The sequence below is a fragment of the Emiliania huxleyi genome (genome assembly GCF_000372725.1).
Source record: "Emiliania huxleyi CCMP1516 unplaced genomic scaffold EMIHUscaffold_253, whole genome shotgun sequence".
NCBI classification, from domain to species: Eukaryota; Haptophyta; order Isochrysidales; family Noelaerhabdaceae; genus Emiliania; species Emiliania huxleyi.
In genome coordinates this window covers 77,294-95,465 of record NW_005200146.1, presented here as the reverse complement: position 1 = coordinate 95,465, position 18,172 = coordinate 77,294, and the positions used below count along the sequence as shown (strand labels likewise).

At 65.8% G+C, this 18,172-nt stretch overlaps 2 protein-coding genes across 2 annotated transcripts in view; both read left to right on the top strand.

Annotated features, from left to right (window-relative positions):
• Nucleotides 1-531: 531 nt before the first annotated feature.
• On the top strand, nt 532-9,343 carry EMIHUDRAFT_237615 (hypothetical protein; the record flags this gene model as incomplete). The annotated part of the gene is made up of 14 exons (XM_005777875.1): nt 532-669; nt 750-1,034; nt 1,213-1,629; nt 1,759-2,263; nt 2,492-2,753; nt 3,307-3,364; nt 3,471-3,551; nt 3,643-3,720; nt 3,833-3,913; nt 4,020-4,555; nt 5,870-6,785; nt 6,872-7,138; nt 7,212-8,233; nt 9,289-9,343. 14 exons carry the CDS (start codon nt 532-534, stop codon nt 9,341-9,343), a joined length of 4,701 nt encoding a protein of 1,566 aa, XP_005777932.1.
• Nucleotides 9,344-15,665: 6,322 nt separating this feature from the next.
• Nucleotides 15,666-18,172, top strand: part of EMIHUDRAFT_457537 (hypothetical protein) — a gene marked incomplete at its 3' end in the record, with an annotated part of 6,492 nt that continues 3,985 nt past the window's right edge. The window contains exons 1-5 of the mRNA XM_005777874.1: nt 15,666-16,123; nt 16,235-16,270; nt 17,015-17,086; nt 17,311-17,397; nt 17,469-17,525. Coding sequence (XP_005777931.1) covers nt 15,674-16,123; nt 16,235-16,270; nt 17,015-17,086; nt 17,311-17,397; nt 17,469-17,525 — 702 coding nt within the window. The 5' untranslated portion in view covers nt 15,666-15,673. The remainder of the gene's footprint in view (nt 16,124-16,234; nt 16,271-17,014; nt 17,087-17,310; nt 17,398-17,468; nt 17,526-18,172) is intronic.

Genomic DNA, 18,172 nt, shown 5'->3' with positions numbered 1-18,172 from the left:
AAGACCGCGCGTAGCGACGCCTTGACGATCGAGATGAGCGCGCTTGAAGCTCGCCCACCTACTGCCCCTGAGAGTTGGTTACCGAGTGGGATCAGCTCCCCCCCTTGGGATCGAAGCCGCCACACCTCGCACCCAACATCCCAGGCGGGATCAGAGAGAGACTCCGCACCGGACACCGCCCGGGCACAGACCCCCTACCCGTCGGACTACGCCTGGACCCCTCACAGAGCAGCCCACGCACAGGTCACGCATCGGCAGATTTGACACCTGGTTCAGGCGTAGACAGCACACACTGGTCACAGTTGCATAGCCCTGCCGGGGGGGACGAGTTCGCAAGGTTAATATTACTCTCTCTCTCTCTCTCTCTCTCTCTCTCTCTCCCCCCGTCTCTGCTGAGAGAGAGAGAGAGAGAGAGAGAGCTCTCTCTCTCTCTCTCTCGTCTCTGCTCTATTGCTGTTTACCTCGTCTTAAAATAAGTACCCGACGGTACACACACAATTGCCGCAAGCGCCTGGTTTGCAGCCGCGATTCATGTTCTGCACCTTCACGAGCGTCCTCGCCGCGGCGACCGCGCGCCAGAGCGTCTCAAGCCCAACAGTCCGCGTCGTCGGCTCTCCTCCTCCCGGATCTTGCATGCAAGCCGGCGGCGGGTGGCGAGCGAACGACGCAGTCGCGGACACTTAACCAAGGATTCTGTCAAGACCGAGGCGCCGCCGGATGCGGCGTCCGCCCCTCTCACGATTCTTGAGGCGTCTATCGGCCTCCGCGCCCCGCTCGGCCCGCCAACGACCAAGCCGGCGGACGGCGGGCGAGCGGCAGCGCCCCAGCACCTCCTCTTTCTCCAGAGCGACCGGGCCGTCGATGCACGCCTGACGGCCGCGCTGGGGCAATTTGCGTGTCCCGCAGAGCTCCGCTCGACCCGGATCTCCCACTCGAACGCGGTCGAGTCCGATCTCTTCTCCGTCTCAAGCGGGTGCGCCGACTGGCAGCGCGCCTGCGCCTCCTTTGCCCGCGCGAACTCCTCGCTGCTCGAGGTCGGGCAGGGCGAGCTGAAGCGGGCGGATCAGGCGCTTGGCGACCAGCACTGCACTTCCCACGCCGCTGCATCGGCTGCCAAACCGTCACCCCTCTGGCTATGCCCACCCGCAGCCGCTGCCCGGTTTGCCTGCCCTGTCTGCCCTGCATCAACACTCGCTCCTTTGGCCCCTCCAGGTGCGCACCCGCCACCCGGCCACGGCGGAACGGCAATTTTCGCTCGAGTCCGAGGAGCCACCAGGCTGCTGGGCCGCCTCTGGCAAGGCCCAGGCGTCGCTGCCCCTCCCGGCCCGGTTGTCCGAGACTGAGGCGGTGCCCATGCCTCTGCCGGTTCCGCCAAAGACCGAGGTGGCGGAGGAGCAGCGCAGCGAGGCGTCGCTGGAGGAGCTAGCGCTGCCCGCGGAGGTCTGCGCCACTCAGATCGCCGACTCGAAGACGGTTGAGTCGACCGATCTCTTCTCCATTTCAAGTGACCTCGCCGGTTCGCGGCCACGCTGCGCCTCCTGCATCTGTGCCGACTCCTTCACGCTCGAGGTCGAGCAGGGCGAGGAGGAGGGGGCGGACCAGGCGATCCGAGCACCGCATCGCCAGCCCGTCTCCCCCCTGCCCCTGCCTGCCGCACGGTCTCCCCTGCGTGCCCTGCCAAGCCACTCGCTTCTGTCACTCCTCGCGCCTCTTCGCAGCGTGCCTGGCGGACTGTCGCCCGCGCCTGCCTTTCCACAGGCCGAAATCTTCATGGCCGAGGCGGACACGGCTTGCAGCTCTCTTTGGCCCCTCCTCATGGGTGCCCTCGTGGGGTGCTTGGGCGTCTCTGTCGTGGCTCTGAAGTGGAGAGGCTACAAGATGGACGGCAAGAAGCGCTCGAGGCGCGCCAAGGAGAACGAGGGCATGCAGCACCGCTGTGCTTGCCGCACTCAGATCTTCTTCTTCTTCTTCTTTGTCGCAATGGTCGGCCTGTGCGGCGTGACCTACGCGGCCTCGGCCGCGAGGTACACTCGGTGGCGCGGCGACATGCCGGGTCTCCTATCCGTCAACAGCATCGTACCCGAGTCATGTCCCGCCGACGCTGCTGGGAAGGCCCGGAGGCTGGTCGAGACGGGCCTCGTCGGCGCGGTAGCCTTGCATCTCGGCGGAATCGCCTCGCTCGAGCCATCCGCCGCCCATGTCCGCGTGGCCGCCGCCGCGCTGCTCGTCGGCAGGGTGGCCGCGTCTGCCATGGATCCATCAGGTGAGCCCCCTCCGCCCAAACCGCCGCCGCCGCCGCCGCCGCCGCCGCCGCTGTCGCCGCCGCCCTCGCCGCCGCCGCCGCCGCCATCGCCGCCCTCTCTACCGTCGCCGCCCTCTCTACCCCCACTCTCCGCCGCCACCGTCACCGCCGTTGCCGCCGCCGCCGCCTCCACCGGAGCCTCCGCCGTCGCCTCCGCCGTCGCCACCGCCGTCCCACCAGCAGCCCCAGTCGAGTTCCTCGTCACCGTGGGTGGCGGCAGCTTTCCGCTCGAGGTGTCGTGGAACCTGACGTGCAGCGGCGCGTTGATCGGCAGTGGAGGGGCGCCCTACTCCGGCACCCTGTCCGCGCCGCCCGGCGAGTGCACGCTCGACATGTACGACTCGTACGGCGACGGCTGGAACGGCGACGAGTGGGAGGGTGCGGGCTATACGTTCACGCTCGACTCCGGATCCTACGGCAGCGAGACGTTCATCCTCGCCCCTTTCCCCCCGTCCTCTCCGCCGCCGCCGTCCTCTCCGCCGCCGCCGCCTCTGTCGCCTCTGCCGCCGCTCTCCCCGGACTTTGTCGCCGCGGCGAGCGAGGCCGAGCTCCGCTCCCTGATCACGGAGGCTGCTGCCTCGCAAGCCGACGTCGCTATCTACCTGCCGTCCAGGGCAGACTTCAAGCTGGACAGCCATATCAGCTGCGCCTCCAACATCAATGTGACCGTCGCGAGCAGCGGCGAGGGCGCGACGCTCGACGGCCAGGAACAGACCGGGCTCTTTTACCTCGAGGGCGGCTGCAGTCTCATCCTGCGGGGGCTGACCCTCGTCAACGGGAGGGCGGCTGTTGGCGGCGCTGTGTACGCGAACGGCGCAGGTGAAGTCGAGATCATCGACTCGACGGTCAGAGATTGCTCGGCTGGCGGGTACGGGGTGCGCCACGTAGAGCTAGCCGCACTCCAGCAGCGCCGCACGGCAGCGAGGCGAGGGATAGAGAGGGCCACGGCTGCCTCACTCCGCTCCCTCCTCGCAACCGCAGTCCGGCGGCGTCGTCTGGGCGAGGGAAAGCGGTGCGGTCTCGATAATCGGCTCGAACGTGACGAGCTGCTCCGCTGGCAATGTGCGCCGCGTAGAGCTAGCCGGCCTCCAGCAGCGCCGCACGGCAGCGAGGCGAGGGATAGAGAGGGCCACGGCTGCCTCACTCCGCTCCCTCCTCGCAACCGCAGTCCGGCGGCGTCGTCTGGGCGAGGGAAAGCGGTGCGGTCTCGCTAATCGGCTCGAACGTGACGAGCTGCTCTGCTGGCTCTGTGCGCCGCGTAGAGCTAACCGCCCGCCCTGCGAGGGATAGAGAGGGCCACGGCTGCTTCACACCCCGCTCTGTCCTCGCAACCGCTGTAGGGCGGCGTCGTCCAAGCGCATGACAGCGGTGCGGTCTCGATAATCGGCTCGGTCGTGACGAGCTGCTCTGCTGGCGTTGTGCGCCGCGTAGAGCTAGCCGCATTCCAGCAGCGCCACACGGCAGCGGGGCGAGAGAGAGAAAGAGAGGGCCACGGCTGCCTCACACCCCGCTCTGTCCTCGCAACCGCAGTACGGCGGCGTCGTCCAAGCGTATGACAGCGGTGTGGTCTCGATAAGCGGTTCGACCGTGACGGGCTGCTCCGCTGGCTATGTGCGCCGCGTAGAGCTAGCCGCACCCCTGCAGTGCCTCACGACAGCGGGGCCAGAGGTAGAGAGGGCCACGGCTGCCTCACACCCCGCTCTCCTCGCAACCGCAGTCCGGCGGCGTCGTCTACGCGTATGAGAACAGCGGTGCGGTCTCGCTAATCGGCTCGAACGTGACGAGCTGCTCGGCTGGCGAGGCGCGCCGCGTAGAGCTAGCCTCCCTCCAGCAGCGCCGCACGGCAGCGGGGCGAGAGGTAGAGAGGCCACGGCTGCCTCACCCCGCTCTCTCCTCGCAACCGCAGCACGGCGGCGTCGTCTACGCGCGGGACAGCGACTCCCTCTCCATCGGGGGTGTCGACTTCATCGACAACAGAGCGGACGAGTCAGGCTCGGTGCTGTACCTGAACAATCTCCGCCAACGCTCCTCGATCAGCAACGCCTCCTTCACCGGCAACACCGCTGGCGACGACAACGACGGTGGCACGATACAGGCCATCAACTCGCCGATAGACTGGGACTGCCGCTTGGGCAGCTGGATGCCGACCAAGGGCTTTTTTTTTGGCGACTTCAGCGTCCCCGAGTGCAACCGTTGCCCCGCTGGCTACTTTGGGAACACGAGCGGCCTTTTCAACTCCTCCTGCAGCGGCCAGTGCACCCGGGGCCACTTTTGCGAGGCGGGGACCGCCGACCCCGAGCCCTGCCCGGTCGGCACTCGCATGCCCGCCCTCGGCGCGGCGAGCAGCGAGAGCTGCATCCCGTGCGCTCCGGGCCAGCATCAGCCCCTCGCGGGAGAGGAGGAGTGCCTTCCTTGCGCAGCGGGAAGCTTCTCTCCCGACGTCGGCCTCGCCGCCTGCGACCCTTGCCCGCGCGGAGGCTACTGCGAGGAGGCGGGCGCCGCCACACGCATGGTCTGGGAGCCGTGTCCCGCCGGCAGCTTCAACCCGACCAACGGTTCCAACTCGAGCGCCGCGTGTGAGCTCTGCCCTGCCGGGACTGCTAGCGCAACGCGTGGCGCGGAAAGCAGAGAGACGTGCGCGCCGTGTCGGCCAGGCACCGTCGCGGCCACGGCGGGCCTCTCGGAGTGCGCCAGCTGCGGCGGAGGGACCTACCAGAGCGTCACGGGCGCTACGGGCTGCCGCGCGTGCGAGCAGGGCAGCTACTGCGCCGAGGGCGCGGCGGCGCCGCTGCCGTGCGAGGCTGGCAGCTACTCGAGCGCAACCAACCTCACCGCCGCGGGCGAGTGCACGGCTTGCCCCGCCGGCAGCGCCTGCTCCACGGGCAGCATCCAGCCGACGCCGTGCTCGCCCGGCACGTTCGCCGCGAAAGAGGGGCAGTCCGAGTGCGAGTCTTGCCTTGCGGGCACCTCGTCGGATCAAGGCAGCGACGCATGCGACGCGTGCGAGGCTGGCCGTTACGCCGCCAACGCTGGCCAGGGCCTTTGCGTCCCATGTCCTCACCCCCTCAGCTCGGTCAACGGCAGCACGATCTGCTCGTTTTGCATGGACGACTACTACCTGCGGAACACCTCGGCCGACCCCGACGACATCTTCACCTCCCCAACCGAGTACTGCAAGCCGTGCCCGCCGAACGCTGTCTGTCCGGACAACATTACCCTTTCTTCCCTCGTCCTGCCGCCTGGCTTCTGGCGCGCCTCCGACGCCACCTCGGAGCTCCACCGCTGTGACTCAGAGACGTGCTCTGGTGGCTCCGGCCAGCCCTCCCGCCGCCGCCGCCTCACCGACGGAGATGACGACCCATACTGCGCCGCCGGCCACACCGGCCCGCTCTGCGAGGTCTGCGTCGCGGACTCGGAGTACTTTAGCTCTGCCGAGGGGCGCTGCGTCGCCTGCCCATCGACGGTTCGCTCCGCCGGCATCTTTGTCGGCTTTGTCATCGTCATCGCTGTGCTCGCCACCGCCTACGCTGGGCTCCGTCGCCTCCCCATCTCCCGCCGCCTCCGAAGGCGGGCCGCCCGCATCGAGTCCGCGGTCGGCCTGCAGCCCAAGTTCAAGGTCCTCATCAGCTTCTACCAGGTGAGCAGCATCCTCGGCCTCGTCTACGGCGTCCGCCTCGACGAGCACTTTACGCGCTGGCTCGACGTGCTCAAGCTGTTCAGCCTGGACCTATTCGGCGTTGCCATCCCCGGCCGCTGCATCGGAGCCATGAGCACGCGGCTGCTCGTCGCAGGCATCTGGCCGTACGCCGCTGTCGCCCTCGTGTCGCTCGCCATTGTCGCGGCGGCGGCGGTCCTCAACAACAAGCAGGCATTCGACCGCCAGCTGCTCGGCCGCCTCCTTTACTGGGCGATCTTCATCTTCTACCTGGTGCTTCCCTCCGTCTCGCGCTCCATCTTCAGCGCGAGGCTGTGCGAGTCCTTTCGCTACGACGACGCGACAGGCCAGCGCATCAGCTACCTGCTCGCCGACCCATCGCTCACGTGCGACGCCGGCCCAACATGGGACGACGAGACGAGCGGACTCGCGCCGTACTTTTGGGCCCTCTTTGCCCTCTGGCCCGTCCTCGTGCCGCTCGGCTTCTTGGCGCTGCTGCTCCGCGTCCGCAAGCCCGTGGCTGCGCAGCGCGCAACGCCGCTCTCTCGCGCGACGAGCTTCCTTTGGCGGGACTACTCTGCCAGCTTCCTCTTCTGGGAGGTGCTCGACCTGGTCCGCAAGATCTTCCTCACCTCGATGGTGCTCTTCATCGACCAGGAGTACGGCTCCCGCAAGCTGCTGCGCACCGTGGTCGCCGCCATCGTCTCGGCCATGTTTCTCACTCTGTTAGCGCTCGCCCGCCCCTACCGGCGCTCCGATGACCTCTGCCTCGCGTGCATCGCCAACTTGCTCCTCACCTGCTGCTTCGCGTCGGGAGTGGTCATCCAGGTCCGCGATGGCACTTGTCTTCCTCGCCGTCCCTCTCTCCCTCTCTCCGCGCAACCTCACACCACCCGCTCGCCCCTCCGCCGCAGCTGTGCGGCAGCACCGCGTACGAAGACATGTGCTACGACCTCGTTGGCTACAAGACCTCGCGCGGCGCCACCACTTTTGTCGTCGTCCTCACCGCGGTCATGCTCGCCATCTCGCTAGCCGTCATCGTTGTATTGGCGGTCAGCGCCTCGAGGGCGAAGACCATGCGGCTCGTCTCTTCGAAGCGCGAGCCGATGCGCGACGGCATCACCCTCGCCGAAGGCCAGCAGTGGCACCTCTTCCTCAGCCACGTCTGGAGCACGGGCCAGGTTTGCCGCCCCCTTGTCCCCACGGCTTTGCATGTGCGGAGAAAGGTACCTGACCTGCTTTCCTCCCTTGTAGGACGCTGTCGCCGTCATCAAGAACGAGCTGCAGCAGTTCCTCCCCGGCTGCGAGATCTTCCTCGACATCGACGACCTCAAGAACATCGGAGAGCTGGAAGCGTACATTCGTCGCTCGCAGGTGGTGCTCTGCTTCCTGTCGCGGGGCTACCTGCGCTCGACGAACTGCCTGCGAGAGGTCCGCGCCGCGCTGGAGATGACCAAGCCGCTCGTGCTCGTCCACGAGGCAGACCCGGACAAGGGCGGAGGCACACTCGCCGAGCTGCGATCCGAGTGCCCCGAGGAGCTGCGGGCCGCCATTTTTGACGCCGGCTGGCCGATGGCGGTGTGGCATCGGATCGAGGCCTTCCAGCACGTCTCGCTCAAGGTCATCGCCGAGGCGCTGCTGCTGAAGACGCCAAGGTACGCGGGAGAGGATGAGCTGCCCCTGTGCATCCCTGGCGAGGTCCGAGCCGTCGACCTCGCCTTCCCCAAGCCGGTGGTTCTCTGGGCCTCGACTTTGAACGCCGGGGCGCGAGATCTCGCCGATGCGGTCGCGGCGGCCGTGGCTGGTGGCGTCTCGATCACCGACGCAACGCCCTCGCGCCTCTCCTCGCTGCCTCGCTCGAGCGTCGGCGTCGGCGACGGCGACGAGGCGACGCACATGCTGCTCTACCTGAACAGGTCGACGTGGGTCGGCGATGGCGCCGAGGCGCTCGCAGAGCAGGTGCGCGCCGCGCGCGAGGCCAGGCTGCCCATCGTCATGGCGCACGAGAACGACGCTGTCCGCAGCGGCTGCATCTTTGGCCACTTTTTCGAGGTGACGCCGCGCGACCTGATCGCCGATGGGCTGTACCACGACCTCGCCGTCGGGTGCCACTCGGACCCGCACCGGCAGGTGTCGCTCGCCCTGCTCGCAAAGGCGCTCGGCGCGACCAAGCAGACGGCTCAGTCGCGCATGCACCGAGTCACCGCCCTCGCTTTAACGCTCCGCGGCTCCTCTTCAATGACGGAGCCGTCGAATGGCGACGACGTTGTGGAAGCGTCAGCGACGCAGACCGTCTGAACGGAAGATCTCCGCTGCACAGCACACACTCCGCGCGCACACACAGCCATACCGCCTGGTGTCCAGTCGCTGGCACTACGCTGCGTCGCGTGGCCTGTCTAGTCACACGTCTACATTTGAACATGAACATGACATGATTGTGATGACCAAGCAGCTGACTGTCGCACAGGGCCGACTCAGGTCTCAGCACTCTGCACTCAATAATTTGCTTGTTCTCACTTGTTTTCGGTTTCGACTTTTCTTCATATCTGGGGCCTCCGGCGCCAGTGCGAAGTCTAGTCGCCCTAAACCACCCCGCCCTCCGGGCATACTCCGAACTCCCACACGACAACACACGCGCGGCCGGCGCCTCTCATGCCCTTCTCCACGCACACCGCGTGAAAACTGCGCGTACGTCCCCGCGCGCACGCAAACACGCGCAGCGCCATTTCAGAACTGTGCCATGTGCGTCTGCCCTGTGCTGGCGCCCCATGGCCGTCCCGCGCCGCCCGCACCAGCTGCGCGCCCCTCGCACCACCAGAGCAAGCCGCATATCCACTCACGCCGACGCGCGCGCCGCAGCACACCTCACCAGCACACCTGCGCCTTTTTGCGCCCTGTGCAGGCTCTGCAGACTGCTTCTGGCATCCCACAAGCGGCTGTACTAGGACGCGCCGCGAGTGCGACGGCACCGCGCAGGCCCAGGCGCGCACGCACGCCCGCACGCGCGCTCGCTCATCCGCCCAGTCTGCTGTGCACAGCCTGTCAGCCTGCCTGCACACACAGCATACAGCACCATGTGCACGCATACGCTTAGACGCAGCCCGCACCCCACTACAATAGCCTGCCTCACGCCTCACCACGCCGTCTCGCGCACACCGCCAGCAGCCCGATCAGAGAAACTGCAGCGCGCGCCTCTGCACGCCTGCAGCTTCTCTGCATTCTGAGACCTTCTCAATCCACCCCGCCGCCGCGCCTCCCCGGGCACACACCGCAGCAGTGAAGATGTGAGTCGAAGTATGGGATATCGACCGAGCCCGCGCCTGCCGCACAGGTTTCCGTTTCTTTTTACTGCCATAAGCATAAAAAGAAAAGCGAAAATCGTTTAACAAACAGCGACGACCAGCAGCAACGATTTACAGCAGCGTCCTGCCGAGTGTGTGTAGCACCGACGCAGACGCACCCCAGGCACTACACTACGACGGCTAGGCAGACCTCACCAGTCCGATAAGGATCAACTGGAAGGTTGAACCTCGAGCTTAGACAGAACGGGCGCGACAGACTCCAGGAGAGGGGAGAAGAGCCCAGGGTGGGGAGAGGAGAAGAGCCCAGGGAGGGGGGACGAGAAGAGCCCAAGGCGGCCTCCCTCTCCCTCCCCTCCCACCGGGCCTCCCTCTCCCTCTCCTCCCACCGGGCCTCCCTCTCCCCCTCCTCCCGCCAAGCAATGACAGTCTCGAGGGGCCTGCCGCTGGAAGGGGCAAGCCAGCGGCACGAGGGCTTCAGCCACACAGCTACCAAGGGAACGCCACCCACACAAAGCACCAAAATTAGGCATACCCCCCGGCGTAGTGTCCCCCGCTATGTGTCGCCGTTTGTCGGGGCACGCTATCCTGTGCAGCCGGGGGTGCGTCGAACCTTCCATCACCCTGGGAACGTCCGGGTGTTGGAAGTAAAGATAGGTCGAATTACTTTGACGAAGTGATGGCTGATTTATTGTGGCACTTCTCTCTAGCCGACGACTTATCCCTGATGGAAGAGGATGAGGCTATAATCTAATGGATTGTGTGGAAGAGAGTTCAGCTCACACTTTTATAATTTTTCTATCGACTGGAATAATCTAAGAATAATAAACTTTTTTTATTCCTCCCCTTATGAATCTCCTTTATTACGGGATTCCCCTTTGCGGCTCTTAATCCCTACTACTCATGGGGATGGCGTTGAGGAAGGCGCCGGCGCCATCCTGGCTCACCGCCACGAAGCGGACTGCCTCCCGCCAAGCCTCATGCTTCGCCCGCTCCCTGCCCTTGGCCTGCGCCTTGCCCTCCCCCGTCTTCCTCCTCCCGCGGCATGGGAGAGCCGACCTTGCGGAGCCCTCCTGCCTACGCTTAGCTCGAGGGCGAGGGCGCGCCAGTTCCTGTTGTGGACCACCGTCGTGGAGCGCCGCTGCGCCTGGTGCAGGAACTCGTTCTTGGACGTGAACTCGGGGAGGTCCAGCAGCTCCTTCTCCGGGACTAGAGTGTGCGAGCACGCCTTCCTCTCAGCCGGCTCCGGCGGCCGCGCGGAGGCGCGCAGCTTCTCGCCCTCGTCGGGCTCGTCCCACGGCTCCACCTCGATCTCCGGGGGCCTGCCGTCGTACCGCCAACCAGATCAAAGTACTCCGGCTTTGTGTTGGCGTCCAACATGCGCCAGTCCGCCGCGATCTCGCGGTGCTCCTTCTTGAGCTTGTCGTGCGCCGCCCGCAGCTCGTCGAAATCGGAGCCCGGCGCCCTGCTCACGTCGAGGTCGCGGAAGGGAGCATGCAGCTGGCGCATGGGCCCGGCGACGAGCGCCCACGTGCCGATCCACGCCGGCTCGCGGATGTCGACGGCGCTGGTGAGGCCCATGCCGCCCATCTTGACGGGCAGGCGCGCCTGCTTGCGCGCGCGTTCCCAGCGCGTGCCGGCGGCGCCGACCCGCGCCCCGCCGACGAGCTTGTATAGCGCCGTGTCAATCATCTCGTCGTGCTTCTTAGCGGCGGGGAGGGTGACTGACGGCGGCATGGCGCGAAGGAAGAAGGTGAGCGTCGTGTTGCTGCAGAAGCGCAGCAGGACCTGCATCACCTGCTGCGCCGTGTGGATCTCCTTCGTGTCGCGCAGCTTGAGGATGCCTTCGAGAGGTTTGAGCGCCCTCTCGACTCTCGCGACGAGCTCCGTCTTTTCCGCCACTCGTCGTCTCCGAGGTACGCCCCGAGCACCCGGATGCCTCGCAGGGTGCCGCCCGCGTACTTGCCGTCGGGAGGCGCCGCCGGCGTGCCCCTCACGTTCGGGTAGGCGCGCACCGCCTTGAAAAAGAATTTCACAGGGCGGCCGCACGACACGATTCGCGCGACACCGACAGGCGAGGCGCGGGCGACGGCTTCCTCAGAATTTTACCAAGTCTCCCTCGCACGACACTGGGCACGGGACGCGAGGCCGAGGGCGGCGAGGCACTTAGCTCCTGAAAAGAGCTGGCAGCTGCGCCTTCCTCCCCAGGGAGTTAATCAACAGGAAGAGCTTCAAACCTTCACACGAGCCACGCAAAATAAACGACGTCTTATCGGTCCGGGTGTGCCCCCCCTGCCTCTCGCGCCTCTCTCGCGCCAGATCTCTCCGCACATTATTTTCCGAGCGGGGCAGCCACCCACGACGCGCCACACACACTCTCTCCGGGCAGCTGAAAGCGCAGCAGCCGCTCACCATCTCCTCACCACCGCCCAGGAAAGCCCTCTGCGGGGTGCGGCGTCGGCTCAATGTGGTCGCTCAGCTCGTCGTCGAGGTCGATGTGTCGCACCTGCGGTGGGGTGGGGAGGCGGAGGTTTGGCGCGCGTGGACCGTGCCACTCTCACCGTCCAGCGAGGCAGAACGAGCTGAGCGCCAGAGGCGTGTCGAACTCGTACGAGGCAGTGCAGCCGGCTGTGCCGAGGGGGGGCTGGGTGGGCGGTAAGCCGTCACTGCCCGGCGCTGCTTGCAGCGCTCTGGGTGGTAGTGGCGGCGCTCCAAGAGTGGTGCTCTTGGGAAGAGGTTCCTCCTTTCTGCTCCCCCCCCGCAAGGCGCGAGACACACACCTGCCGCCCGCACCGCCTCCTCGCTCTTGTCGTGCAGCCAGTGGGATGCCTAACCCAGCGGACCGTGATTCTCTACCGCTGAATAAATGAGTCGGACACGCCAAACGAGGGGTGGGGGAATAAATAAATAATTAGAGCAGGCATCATCCGACATCCCTTACAGATGGGCGACGCACGAACACAGAGGCACAGCGCGCACCGCCCGCCCCGCTCGCAGGGGAGGGAGCGGTGAAGAAAGAAAGAAAGAAAGAAAACGGGCACCGGAAGGGGTCGATGACACACGGGACGAGAGACTTCTTTTCTACAGGTGAAACCACCCACCGGGGATGCCTAACCCAGCCCACTTCTTCTCTTCCACCTGGTGGTGCGATGGGCTCCCTCCCGCGGGGAGATGTCAGCGCGCTGTCAGCCCTCTGTAGCATCAGGTGCAAAGGAAAGAGTGGGCTGTGCCTAACCACAGCGAGCGTCGCACCGTGCCTCGACGGCCACGCCACGCCCTCCCTCTCTCTCGTGCCTCGCCGTCGGGTGTGCGCGGCTGGGGCGCGGCGGGCGGCGGGCGTCCCGTCTTTCTTCCGCGCGCTGCGTGTGCGCGCTCTACAGCGTCGCGCCGACGAGCCGCCCGCCAGCCAGCTCCATCGCCGTGCTCTCGGCGTCCACGTCTTCAAGGGAGGCGTACTCGAGGGCGAGGCCTTTGAAGCTGTCTTTCGCGGCGGCGAAGGTGCCTTGGCCCGCCTCGAGCGTCGCCTCCCCACGCGCGACCCCCTCCACCGCCTCCTGCGCTCGCCGCCACTCCTCCTGCGAGAGGGAGACACGCAGGCGGGAGGTCACGGCGGCTCGGTAGCCGCTAGCAGGCGTCGGCTGTCTGGGCGGACCTCGGTCTCAAACGGCTCGCGTTCGATCCGCTTCCACGCTCGCTCGTCGCATATCCACTGGCACAGCCCTGGCAGGGCAGCGATGCCGAGGAGACGCTGGCCCGTCTTCTGCTGGTGACGGCGCCAGAACAGCGACTCGAGCTCGGTGCGTAGCGGTGTGCTCGGCAGAGGCCGCTTGGTCAGCGAGAGCGGCAGGGTGGAGACGGCGCGGCGGTACGACGGGGTGGTAGCGCGGCGATACATCGCCACAGAGAGGTGGCTGACTGGTACCCATCCGACTCGCGCATAAAGAATTTTCCCCCACCGAAACAGAGTAAAGGCGAGTGAGTGCTCTCCAATCGCCCGGCCTCTGGGTGCGCTTCTTAGCTCCCCGGCCCTGCGGTTGGGCTAGAGACGACCCAACACTTCATGTGTGTGTGTGAGTGAGTGAGTATACTCAAGCAAGGGGAAGAAGATAGGAATTTTCTGGATTGTTGTGCATGGAAGAATTCGAACGCCGTATCCCTCACCGCCTCCTTTGGATCCCGTCAAGATCACTGAAGCCACTGCTCTCGCCCCGCCGCCAGGCCCGCCGCCCCTACGCCTGGATCCCCTATCGCTCACGGGGCCCGCCTGTTGCTCACGCGAGCGACGCCTATTGCTCACGGAGCCCGCCCCGCCCGCGCCACTCCCACCCACCATGCGATGCGCTTCCCCGCTCGCTCGCCAATCGCGTCTCCTTATTCATAGGCCCTGATGATGATTCGGTTTCTCGTCTTTCACCTCGCGCTCGTCCACGGCCTCGCCCCCATGCCGCAAGAGTTGCTGGGCGTTGGAGAGTTGCTGGGCGAAGAGTCTCGTCTCACCTCCCAGCTGAAGGCACTTCCGCTGCATCGCGATCCGGTGCGGCACCGCCGCGATAGGGGATCCAGGCGTAGGGGCGGCTAATTTTGCTAGAAGAATCACATGTGGCACCGGCTCTACTCTAGCGACGTGAACGAAATGTTCGGTCGCCTCGACGACTTCCTCGGCTCCGACCGACTCTGGCTTCGGCATTCCGACTCTGGCTTCGGCTAGAGTTGACAACAGACAAGCTGCCGAGCCCAAGCCACTAGGTGTGCTAGATTTCTTATTGGCTCTTTGAATAAATAAAATTCTCTCGGAGTGAACTCCACAGTGATGAGTGTGCTTGCGCGCCCCCCGCGATGCAGCGAGGTGTCTCTTGGGCCGCGGGGCTGTGCGTTTGTGTTTGAGCTTTGAGACAGACACCGATTTCCCGGATAGAGAATTATAGAGCATGGTGAGATGTCGCGTGAATGAGAGAATTGAGTTTTACTTTATGAGTTTTGCGGCGTGCGGCCTTTGTGCTTTCCTTTGACATTGAGCCCCCCGCCCGGACACAGCACACAGGGCGCGGTCCCCGCGGGGCGCGGGCTCCCGCGCAGGGCGGCAACCCCTTCTACAGCCGCCTCGCCCCGCCCCCCCCGCCCGCCTCCTCTCATCTTAAGTCTTACGTCTTCGAGTTCCTTCGCGGCGTGTCCGCGGGAGACCTAGCTCTCTCGGCGTCACTCTTGATAACTTGTGACAGGCACAAGATTGAAGAACTACGGCTCTATAATGGACACACTAAAATGGAAAGGGATTTGGACCAATACAGCATGCATGTGCCTGTGCCTTTTGGTAAGCGCCGGCTTCGAAAACATCATGGCTTGCGCGCTCCTACCTCACCCGCCCGTCGGAGCGCGCGAGCGCGGTGCGCTCCGCGGCGCTGCGCAGCCGGGCGCTTGCCACAGAGAGCCACTCCTCCCCTCCCGCCTCGTCGAGCCTCCGCACCCGCACCTCCTCCTCCCCCCTCACCACCCCTCCACCCGCCGCGCGAGCACCCGCGCCGCCACCCACGCGCGCCGCCCGCGCCGCCGCCCTCTCCGCTCGAGCCTATCTGAAATTCATCCAATTAACATCCGAAGTCTAGCTCAAAAAAAAAGAACGATTTGCAGCACAAGGCGCAATGGAGACAGGTCGTTGGCAACGCTCTCAAATTGTTCGGGCTCCACAATCGGTACGAGCCTCACCTCTGGGCTCTGGCCCCTCGTCAGCTGGCTCGAGGCCATCACGCCGGCTCTCCGTCATCTCCGCATGCTTCATCTCTATACCGATGCGGTGCGTGTGCGTGTGCGTGTGCGTGTGCGTGTGCGTGTGCGTGTGCGTGTGCGTGTGCGTGTGCGTGTGCGTGTGCGTGTGTGTGTGTGTGTGTGTGTGTGTGTGTGTGTGTGTGTGTGTGTGTGTGTGTGTGTGTGTGTGTGTGTGTGTGTGTGTGTGTGCGCGTGCGTGCGTGCGCGTAGGGCGCATGCGTAACGACGCTGCTAGAGATGCCTTTCGGGGCCCAGAGATAAAACATCTGATGCCATGCGTGACCTAGTAGTGTCCCCAGCTATGGGCGTGTCCACGTTGGAGCCAGGTGTGGTGTGGGCGCGAGAATAGCTCCGCCGTTCATGGAGGCAACCGATGCGAGTCGACTGGTGTGTGTCGTCGTGGTTTCGTATCAAGAATACTAACTCACTCACACCGTATACGGTACTTTCGTTTATTTACCCACACACTAAGCGAGTATCCCCAGGCCGCGCAGCGAAGCGAAAAAAGAGGATAATAGGGGGTACCTACCTGTTGCAGGGTCCTCTGGGGCGGTCAAAACCAGTCACCGTGGGCGAGTGTGTGTTCTCACACCCACAGACCCCCTATCTGGCTAGGAGCCGGAACCCTGCCGCCAGCGTGAGACGGCTGTCGCAATGGAGACAGGTCGCCTCCGCGAGTTCTGCAGGCGCGTTAGCAGGCTCGTCGGCCTGCCCGGCAGCCCGGAGACCGGCACACGGGTTGCCTCCGCCGCCTCCGCCGAGCCTCAGAACTCGTCGGAGGCGGCTTCGCGAGCCAAGGACCGGTTTCCCGGGATGCTCAGCCGCGAGGCACGCAGCGTGTGTGCCGACGGCCTTCGCTCCTCCTGCGATCGCCTTTGCCGCCTCATGAGAGGACGGCCCTTCTCGGTCGTGCTCCTGACGGTGGCGTGGGTGGTGCTCCTCACGATGGCAGCCGTGCTTGTGCCGCCGGCCGAGCTGTGCGTCGGCTCGGACGAGGCGTGCCTCAACTGGGAGTCGTACCTCACGGTCTCTCTCCTTCTCACCGCGGTGCTGCTGATGGCGAATGGCTCGCCCCCCGACCTCGTCATGCTCGCTCTCACCGTGGCGCACACCTCCCCCAATCTCCCCATATCTCCCCATATCTCCCCATATCTCGAGCCCTAGAGGCCGTATACCTCCCCATCTCTCCCCATCTCTCCCCATCTCTCCCCATAGGCGCTGCTGCTCTGCGGCGTCATCTCCGACGCGCAGGCGTGGGCTCCCTCCCTCCCGGCTGCCTCCCGGCTGCCTCGCGGCTGCCTCTCGGCTGCCTCCCGGCTGCCTCTCGGCTGCCTCCCGGCTGCTTTGCGGCTGCCTCTCGGCTGCCTCCCGGCTGCCTCCCGGCTGCCTCCCGGCTGCCTCTCGGCTGCCTCCCGGCTGCCTCCCGGCTGCCTCGCGGCTGCCTCTCGGCTGCCTCCCGGCTGCCTCTCGGCTGCCTCCCGGCTGCTTTGCGGCTGCCTCTCGGCTGCCTCCCGGCTGCCTCCCGGCTGCCTCCCGGCTGCCTCTCGGCTGCCTCCCGGCTGCCTCCCGGCTGCCTCTCGGCTGCCTCTCGGCTGCCTCTCGGCTGCCTCTCGGCTGCCTCCCGGCTGCCTCTCGGCTGCCTCTCGGCTGCCTCCCGGCTGCCTCTCGGCTGCCTCTCGGCTGCCTCCCGGCTGCCTCCCGGCTGCCTCCCGGCTGCCTCTCGGCTGCCTCTCGGCTGCCTCCCGGCTGCCTCCCGGCTGCCTCTCGGCTGCCTCCCGGCTGCCTCCCGGCTGCCTCTCGGCTGCCTCTCGGCTGGCGAGGTGCTCCCACGCCTCTCGGGGTTTTTGTCTGGCCGAGTCTGCTGGAGCGAGCCTCGGCGAGACTGCGTCAGCTGTTCCCACAGCAGGCTGGAAGTACCTCGCCAGCTCTCGGCTGCCTCTCGGCTGCCTCTCGGCTGCCTCTCTTGGCTGGACCTCGGCCATGTCTCGGCTGCAGGCGTGGGCGGGTTTCTGCTCCTCTTCGGTCCTCTCCATCGGCGCGCTCTTCGTCGTCGCGCGCGCACTCGAGGAGACGCCGCGTATCTCCCCACATCTCCCCATATCTCCCTGTATCTCCCCGCACCTCCCCACATCTCCCCGCATCTCCCCACATCTCCCCACATCTCCGCACATCTCTTCACACCTCCCCACACCTCCCCATACCTCCCCACACCTCCCCACACCTCCCCACATCTCCCCATATCTCCCCACACCTCCCCACATCTCCCCACATCTCCCCACACCTCCCCGTAGGAGACGCGCGCTGTCGAGCTGATGCTGCGGCCGCTGCTCGGCCGTCCCTCGGGCCACGTCACCGCCCTCCTCCGCCTCTGCTTCCCGGCCGCTGCCCCGTCGGCCTTCCACAGCTGGGAGCGACTCATTGAGCATTCATACTTCCTGACGATGATTAGGTCGCTGTCGTGTCGGCTTTCCTCAACAACACGCCCATCGTCGCGATGCTGCTGCCGGTGAGACGTGGGCGGCGCGGTGCAGTACCCTACCCAACCCGGTACCCGAACCCAATGGAATGCCATAGGTGAGCGAGACGTGGGCGGCGCGTTCGAACCTGTCGGTCAAGGTGGGTCTGTATGCAGAGAGGTGAAGACACAGTCCTACCAGTTCATTGGGTTCGGGTACCGGGTTGGGTTGGGTACTCTATGCAGAGAGGTGAAGACAGTCCCACCAGCGACTGACACCAGGCTCTGACAAGAGGCCGAGAAGGGGGGGGGGAGCGAGTCAGAGTCAGAGTCAGAGTCAGAGAGCAGAGGAGAGCCATGCTCGACACAGACACACTCACAAGACACTCCGCCAGCTGGCACTGCCACCCACACCCCGAGGGAGCGTACGGCACTGCGCTACTCGGGGCCGCGGCCCTTGGTCGCCCCCCCCCCCCCCCCCACCCACCCAAGCACCCGAGGCGCCAAGGGCACAAGCAACACTACCCACACAGCAACTACAACACTGGCGTTGCCCCTCGCCTTCCTCGCCGAAGCGATTCGTATCATCATTCTTGTTGCGGCGACTAAGGTGCTTCTGATGCCACCAAGGTGCTTCTGATGCCGCTTTCGTTCGCGTCGATGCTGGGAGGCATGTGCACGCTATCGGCGCCTCGACC